Source organism: Equus przewalskii, chromosome 7 (assembly GCF_037783145.1).
Source record: "Equus przewalskii isolate Varuska chromosome 7, EquPr2, whole genome shotgun sequence".
Classification (NCBI taxonomy): Eukaryota; Metazoa; Chordata; class Mammalia; order Perissodactyla; family Equidae; genus Equus; species Equus przewalskii.
Genome location: NC_091837.1, coordinates 57,420,871 through 57,428,826, shown reverse-complemented (window position 1 = coordinate 57,428,826; position 7,956 = coordinate 57,420,871). Strand labels below are relative to the sequence as shown.

At 45.8% G+C, this 7,956-nt stretch overlaps 1 protein-coding gene across 5 annotated transcripts; it reads left to right on the top strand.

Annotated features, from left to right (window-relative positions):
* The first annotated feature begins 461 nt into the window (after window positions 1-461).
* On the top strand, window positions 462-7,739 carry LOC103560785 (zinc finger protein 396). Of its 5 annotated transcripts, XM_070629909.1 has the most exons (5): window positions 573-631; window positions 2,324-2,511; window positions 3,006-3,507; window positions 3,783-3,906; window positions 5,628-7,739. In XM_070629909.1, the coding sequence occupies exons 3-5, from the start codon at window positions 3,088-3,090 to the stop codon at window positions 6,155-6,157; spliced, it is 1,074 nt and encodes a 357-aa protein (XP_070486010.1). In that variant the 5' UTR covers window positions 573-631; window positions 2,324-2,511; window positions 3,006-3,087; the 3' UTR covers window positions 6,158-7,739. The 5 variants fall into 5 exon arrangements, with proteins under 5 accessions (XP_070486009.1, XP_070486012.1, XP_070486011.1 ...); XM_070629908.1 differs by lacking the exons at window positions 573-631; window positions 2,324-2,511 and adding an exon at window positions 462-569; XM_070629911.1 differs by lacking the exon at window positions 2,324-2,511 and having other exon boundaries at window positions 559-631.
* The last annotated feature ends 217 nt before the right edge of the window (window positions 7,740-7,956 follow it).

Here is a 7,956-nt window from a genome sequence, read left to right as displayed (position 1 = left end):
ATACATACGTTTATATTGGTTCCACAATATGTGTATGAGCACGTTCTCACCTTTTTAAAGGGCCATTAGGTCCTCTATTGAAAGCCTGGGGGGGGGGGCAAACCTGTTCCTTAAAATGGCAATACCCAAGCATAATCAACCTCAGTAGCGCGAATGGTATTAGACGAAAAGTCCTTAGCGGTAGAAAGCACAGGAATCTCTCCTCTCTGTGACCTTTGGGCAAGTCACGCAACTTTTGGATTTATTTTCTGTAAAATGAGAATAACTCATTTATCATTTAAGCGTAAATGAAATAATGTAAGTAGAAGTACTCTGAGAAATAACAATGCCGGTTTATTTGCACCGGGACGCCGAGCAGCCGGCTTCCCCTCACAGTGCGGTTACCCCCAGTTTCCCTAGCTTCGGGCCAGCCTCTCGGGAAACCTGAGGCGGCGGCGCCTCGTCTCCATGGCAACCGTTCCAGGCCCCGCCCCCACCCCACCCCACCCCGAGGACCGGAAGCAGCTTCCAGCCGGACGCTTCCCCCGGCTTCTCCCGGATAACGCGAGGTCGTCCTTCCTGGCTCAGAGGTGAGAGCCGAGGGCTCTTCTGCGCCGCCAGGCTGCAGGGAGAAGCGTCCGTCACTCGATGGGTGGGGAAGGGTGGCCGCGCACCTCCGCGCCGCCTCACCGCAGCCGACCTCGCCCTCCGGGCGCCCGCACACCCCTCTCGCTGCCCCTGCCCGCCGCCCCCTCCTCACGCGCCCGGCCCTGCCCCGCGGCCCCCACCTCGTCCCCGCACCTCCCTGCCTCACACTGCGCGTCACGCTCCCCTTCCCCGCGTCCTCCCCAGCGCATCCCTGGGGCGAGCCCACTCCCGTCCACCCCGCCGCGCCGCGCCACCCCCTCCATGCCCGCGCGCCTCTCGCGGTCTCGCGGTGTTTGCTTCCCGCCCGGGAGGGGAGGGGGGCGATGAGGGGAGCGGGCGCTGTGGGGGCGTGGGGGACAGGGGACTTCTGGAGGTTCGGCCAGCTCCAGGAGGGGTTTCGGAGTGAGAGTCGGTCCTCCCCGGAAAGACGCGGCTCTGGGGCTCTGCGGAAGCCCCCCTCCAGGCACCCGGTTCCCTGGAGCCCCCCGCGCCGCGTCGGGGATTCGTCTCGTGGGGGCCGAGAGCAGCGGTGGGGGTCGGCTCCTGGTCCTGGGGAGGTGGAGGGCGTTCCGCGTGCGCTTCTCTCCTGGGGCTTCCGAGGCTTTTTTAGCTTGGGGGCCCTCGATGGTACGCCCGCAGACGGCCCCACGCTTGGCCGCAACCCTTCCCGCCGCTCTGGTCTGGACCCCAGACTCTGTTCCGGCCCGGGCTCGTCTGGGTCTGCTGCCCCTTCTCTGCGCGGGGGCGCCTGCCTCCCTCCTGAGCGCACAGCCCGTGGATAGTGGGCATGGCCGGGGTTCAGACTCCAGCCTGCCGCTTTGCCCATCGGCCAGTCCCCGGAGCTTTGCCGGGGCAGGTTCCTCCTCTACAACGGGGGGCTGAAAATAACCTTACAGGGCTTTCGTGAGGATTTAAATGAGTTTATGTTTATTAAGATGTTTAGAACAGTGCTTGGCACAGAGGAAGTTCTCTATGTGTCAGCTGTTATCGTTTGCATCGTAGCGCATCGCTGTCTAAAGTTGTATCATTTCTTGGGTAACATTGTTTTCTCTCCCCTGGTAGAGTATAAGCTCTGTGAAGCCACAGGCTTTGTTCAGGTCACGGCGGTATCTTCAGTGCCTAGACCAGTGCTTGGTGGAGTGGGGGCGGGGGGGGGGGGGGCGGAGTGGTAGGCTACATAAAGAGGAAAAAATAGGGACACATAAAAGACTTTAAGTTAGTCTTCAGTTAACTGTTAATACTCAGTAAATAGTAGTAGTACTCAGTAAAATGGTACTAAGAAAAGTGTCTTCCGGCCCCCTTCCTGTTAACAAGCTAATGATACTTGGAGAAATTGTTGCCCTTGTGCATCATTATGTTGCCAGTGGCATTGTGAATTGATAATCTTTTCTGTAATTTATTCGATAATATAGCAAGACAGAATTTGCCACTGTCCTTGGACCTAAATAAGGCAAGGCCTTGGGACATGCTTGAAGGAAATAATTGGAAAGGAGAAAAATAGCATATTCATGAAGATGTGCCTCCCAGAGTTATTTCTAATAGTAAAAATCAGAAACAACCTAAATATCCTACAATAAAGATAGAGTTAAGTAAGTAATAGAGATGTTACAGATAGGAAGTAGAAATGAGTATGAAAACCTGGAAATACGTTAAGATGGAGCAATATGTGATTACTTTTTTTTTTTTTTTGAGGAAGATTAGCCCTGAGCTAACATCTCTACCAATCCTCCTCTTTTTGCTGAGGAAGACTGGCCCTGAGCTAACATCCATGACCATCTTCCTCTACTTCATATGTGGGATGCTGCCACAGCATGGCTTGACAAGCAGTATGTAGGTCTGAACCAGGGATCTGAACTAGCGAACCCCAGGCCACTGAAGTGGAATGTAAGAACTTAACCACTGCACAACAGGCCTGGCCCCTGATTACTTTTTCTTTTGAGTGGTTCCCTTAATGTCAAAATAATACTGTTTTAACAATTAGTAAATGTTTAAAAAATCCACACCTAAGTACCTCTCTCATGGGACTATTTCTTAGTGCTCTTTGCAGCAGGCTAGATAAAATTAATTGGCTCTCTGAACCTGCTCCAGAGTCATAGCTTTTCTCTGGCTTCCCTTGTTTCTATTCTCCAGAGCTCCTATGCAGTCCTGGCTGATCTCTTATTGTGATCTTTACTCAGCCTCTTGGGCATGGTTTTCAGAATAAATTAGGAATTACTCATGCTTATGAATTAATGTGTCTTAGCTCTTTGATTCTCTTAAAGAGATTCTCTTAATGTTAGATTAAGGACAATACTTTATGTGCAGTCTTATGTCTCTAATCTTAGTTGTATTGTTCTGAGAAGCATTTGTCTTTGTCTTGTTTCCGCTTGTTTCCTTAGTCGGATTTAAGGAGCGTCTGTAAGGAGAGCTGCGCCTCCTTGAAGATTAAAGCCTACTGGTCCTGAGCTGTTTCCAGTCCAAATGTCTGCGAAATTGAGAGCGTCATTAAAACTTCATCCACAAACTGTAGAGGAGCCTGACAGCATTCTGGTCGTGAAGATGGAAGAGGAAGAGCAGACGTGTGATGTGGACTCCAGCCTCCCCTGGAGCAGCCGCTGCAGCCCAGACACCTTCCGCCAGCGGTTCAGGCAGTTTGGCTACCAGGAGTCCCCTGGTCCCCGGGAGGCTCTGAGCCGGCTCCGGCAGCTTTGCCGTCAGTGGCTGAGGCCAGAGGTGCACACTAAGGAGCAGATCCTGGAGCTGCTGGTGCTGGAGCAGTTCCTGGCCATCTTGCCCGAGGAGCTGCAGGCCTGGCTGCGAGATCACCGACCAGAGGATGGAGAGGAAGCCGTGACTATGCTGGAGGACCTGGAGAAAGAGCTTGACGGGCCACCTGAGCAGGTAAGAGGGTGTCTGTGGGGTTGAGCGACCAGGCTGTCAGGAGCTCTGGTGCATTATTGGGGGTAGAGGTCCCAAACTGTACTCCCACTCAGCAGCACTGGACGGGTAGCATGGTGAAGGTACTCCCCACTCTGCCAGAAAGTAGAACGTGGCTCTACCTTTTCCTCCCTTTTCTGGTGTCCCTCAGTGTTTTCTACATCGTTTCTTCTCTGTTAATTTATCCTCAAGTGCCAACCTGATTTCCCTTCTTCAGCCTCAGTTATACCCGTTTCCAGGTTGTCTTTGGACGAAATGAGGACATGATTTCAGAGAAACTAGCACCTTGGGAAATCATCCAGGAGTCACCAAGTAGCCAGCTCAAGCCTGTGAAGAAGCAGCTTCACTCGTTAAGACAAAAGGGTGAGCAGCAGGACTCGGTTCATGGTGGGGAGCAAAGTGGCCTCTCCTTCTGGCGCACACATCTAGGCTGCTTTCTGCAAGTGGTCTCAACTCTCCCCTCCTGCCTTCTCTTCACTGTGGGAACTTCCACCGTTATGTGTCATGCTAATGAACATTCTCAGTATTTTGTTCTTGTTTGTCTCTCGTAGATTCTTATAAAATCTTCAGATTTTAAAAATTCTTAACATCATCTCCATCTGGATTTTCAAACCTTTTTTAAGCAGCATGACCCTTTTCTCAAATGAAATTTTATGTGGAGTTTAATATATAAAACAGAAAAACATTGGCACTCTGAAGCAGGAGCAAGCAGTCTCAGCCCATGAGGGCTCCAACTCGGCCTTGTCCCCACCTTGTGAGGGACCCCAAGGTTACAGTCTAACCTGGGTCTAACATTGGTCTACATGATCTGAGCAAGAAGGTAGAGAAGAGAGATTTAGAAAAGATTTCTCACTCTTACTTCACAAGTACCTGCTCCTAAGAGGCTTGTACTGGGCACTTAACACCTCCAGTCTAGCAGTTGTCTCGCTTTAACTAGGAGATAAGTGGAAGTGTTTTCATACTCCCTCAGGATAAGGAGGGAAACCATGCCGGCCTCCGCATTTTTGTGTGGTGGTCACTAAAGAAATCCAGGTCCTGGGCTCCTGCTGTTGGCAAGAACCACATTCTACCTCTGAATATCCCCACAGGGGCCTTTCCTACATTTTTTTTAAAGATTCATAGAAATTTGAAACAGAAAACAGAAGGCCCAGAATCTTGTAAAACTAGGCATAGCGAAGGAAAATCATGTGATAGGGTAACAGAACCATTTCCTAAGCCCGCTACATGATTTCTCTGGTACCAAGTCATGTCTTATCAAAGCTTCTGCAGATGACCTTGGTCTCCGTGCTGTCAGGTGCTGACTGTTGCCAGGATTTTGGTGGTAGTAATTAGACACTGACATGACTTTGGAGTTTGAACTATAAGAAATGAATTTGAGACAGAATTCTTACCATTTATAAAATGATTTCTATTTAAACCAGTAATGAGGTCATTCAAACTAGTACTATAAAATACACATAAGAGTAGAGGTATTTTGTAGAATACTACTATCCTTGATCTTTTGAGATGTCATTTATCCTAGCCTATAATCCTCCCCGCCTTTTCTTTTTCTTTTTTCCTAACTTCTATTTCTGACCTTGTTTGCCGTATTCCTTTTTAACCCCATGGCCTTTTTCATCTCCTTTCTTTGCTTAATTATCGATTCATTTGTCATATTAAACCGTTGTTTTGTTGATTGATGCTCTTGTACTGAATCTCGTTTATTTCCCACTGCCACATTTGATTCCTCTCCTTCGGTTGCTCCTCTGCTTCTCCAATAATTCCTCATCCTTTAGGCCCTTTCTTTTCTTCCAAACTTTCCTCAGCTCTGACATATCTGTTTACCCAACTTACCATTGTACATTTTGCATAGACTTTTCACCTTTCTAGTTGACTGCCTCCTCAGAATATAAACCTTTCTCTTTTGCCTTAGGATCTTCTCGGTGTTTTCTGCCTTACATTCTGCATCCTCCACACTGTGATGCTATTTTACAAACATGCTAGCTAATAAATAATTCATATATGTTTCATTTGGATCATCCTATTTCCCTTTTTGTCTTTCTAAATAGAGAACTGGTGACATTTGCTTTTCTGTATTATTTCAGATAAAGACACCAGAACTATAAATGTGAAATCAGCTTCGAGGCAAAAGACTTCTTCAGGCATAGAACTGCATTATGATGTTTCTAACACCCTTCATATGAATACTTCCCAGAGTTTCACATATAGAGGAACCTGTGAACAAGGTGGCAGGTTTGAAAGAAGACAGAGAAATCCTTCTAGAAAAAAACAACATAAATGTAATGAATGTGGCAAAATATTTAGTCAGAGCTCAGCCCTTATCCTCCATCAGAGAATCCACAGTGGAGAAAAACCTTACGTGTGTGATGTGTGTGCAAAGGCTTTTAGCCGAAGTGCAGTCCTGATTCAGCATCGAAGAATCCACACTGGGGAAAAACCCTACAAGTGTCACGAATGTGGAAAAGCCTTTAGTCAGAGCTCTAATCTTTTTAGACATAAAAAAGGACACACTAGAGGAAAGAGTCCCATCAGTATCCTGAGGGAATCAAAGCATTTACTCAGAGCTTTTTCAACAGGGGAGAGGACACAAGGCACAAACACCTCTTTAGAGTAAATTATTGGTTATAATGGGCACATTTCCTTTTGAGGGTCATCAGAGCCACAGGGGAGAATATAGACTATCTTATGTCAGCATTGTTTGCTTTTCTGCTTATCAACACCATGTCAATTCAGATGTTTGAGATTCTAAAACTTAATTCAGATTTCCATCCCTAGGGCAGCTCTTGAAAAGATTCTCAGACATCTACTATTTCCATTATTAACACAAATAATGAACTAGTATATTCCTTTTTTAGATAAGTACATTTCCCTGTTGAGAAGGAACGTGTGAGTTACTCAGTATAAAAAATGGATATTGTTTTCCATTTCATCACTTGAGCATTGGAGTTCTCAGACCAAAGATTAAAGCACTTTTTAAAAAATTTCCTTTTGTTTTCTGTTACCAGATTCAAAATATGAGAATAGGATTGAGGCAGCCCAGTAGAATATGTTCCTCAAGACCTAGGCTGAAATGTCCAGGGTCATTGTTAGGAGGCAGGTGAGTAAAGGGACTTAATGTCTTATGAAACTTACAGGAGCCTACACATTAAACAGGGCTGTCTGGATGCTTATATAAGGTTGATGACTATCTCAATATAAAGAAAAAAGGGAGCTGAAGAAAAGACCGTCCAAACAAGACTGACTGATGTAACACGAATGTTGGCAGCATGGCATGTAATGGGGAAGCGTGCCACAGCTTACCTGGAAAAGAAAGCCCTTCATAGCTGGAGACTATCCTTCAGTGTTCTTCCCGGCCCCCTTTCTGGCAAAAATCAGCTGTCAGCATGTTTCAGGCCTCAGAAGACAGCCTTTTCAGGGTCTTATGCATTGTCAATGAGATCACTTTCCAGACAAGCTGTCATGTAGTGAGACCTTGGATTTTGATCCTCTTGTACTAATGAGGAAATCACTGAAGTTCAATTTAAAGAGTCCACCAAAGTTTTAGCCATATTTAATTCAGTCAGATTCCACGTTGAAGTATAAAATGACTGATTTGTATGTTATTAAAATTATTCTGCTGGTATAGGACATAATATTCCCTTTTCCAGGGCTTCTTGATAAAACTCTGTATGTATTCCAAGAATACATGTATTACTGGGTTTTCCATGGTGCCAGTTAGCCAACCTGGAAGCAAACATCAGAAGTGACAGTCCTTGGAAGGGGAAGGGAAGAAGGGGCTTATAGTGAACTTCTTTGATTGGGTTCCTCATGAAGTGTAAACATTTCATTATCAAAAATTCAGCCATCATCTAGTGCTTAGAGTAACTCCACAAACAAATGTGGCATTACTGTGCTTTGCTTAGTATATTGATAAATAGAAGATGAGTAGGGGGAGAAGTAAATACAAATATTAGAGAATTTTCTGATAGTGATTATATTTTCTAGTTCTAGTAATATGCATATCTATTGAGTTTGGTATATTTTTAGTTATTAAAAATGAATGTAGGAGTCTTTATTTGGAGCTCATTCTCTAAAGAGGAACAAGCCATCTATTAAAGCAGCAAATGTCTCAGAGAGATGTGTATGTTGAATTACTGCTTAATTATGGAAAGAGTTTCTTAGGCGCTACATGAATAAAATGACAGAATCTAAATCAAGTGTTCTGAGGGAAGTGTCTGTTTACTTGGTGCTGCCGTAAACTTTGCAAGGTTGCATTCTCTTCATTGTGAATAGTTTGAACCTCCTCACCAGAAAGTCATGTGAATCATATCGTCTGAGTACTCATGAATCTTTAAAGGATGTTGCTGTGCACTTTGAGGTAGCTTTCACTTACATAGGTCTAACGAGTAGAAGGTGCTAGTTTATCTAAATAGA

Excerpts from the sequence above, each read along its gene's own strand:
- LOC103560785 (XM_070629908.1), top strand. The coding sequence starts at position 3,088 with ATGTCTGCGAAATTGAGAGCGTCATTAAAACTTCATCCACAAACTGTA. Across the intron at positions 3,508-3,782 it reads TTGACGGGCCACCTGAGCAG|GTTGTCTTTGGACGAAATGA; the intron begins GTAAGAGGGTGT and ends ACCCGTTTCCAG. Across the intron at positions 3,907-5,627 it reads TCACTCGTTAAGACAAAAGG|ATAAAGACACCAGAACTATA; the intron begins GTGAGCAGCAGG and ends GTATTATTTCAG.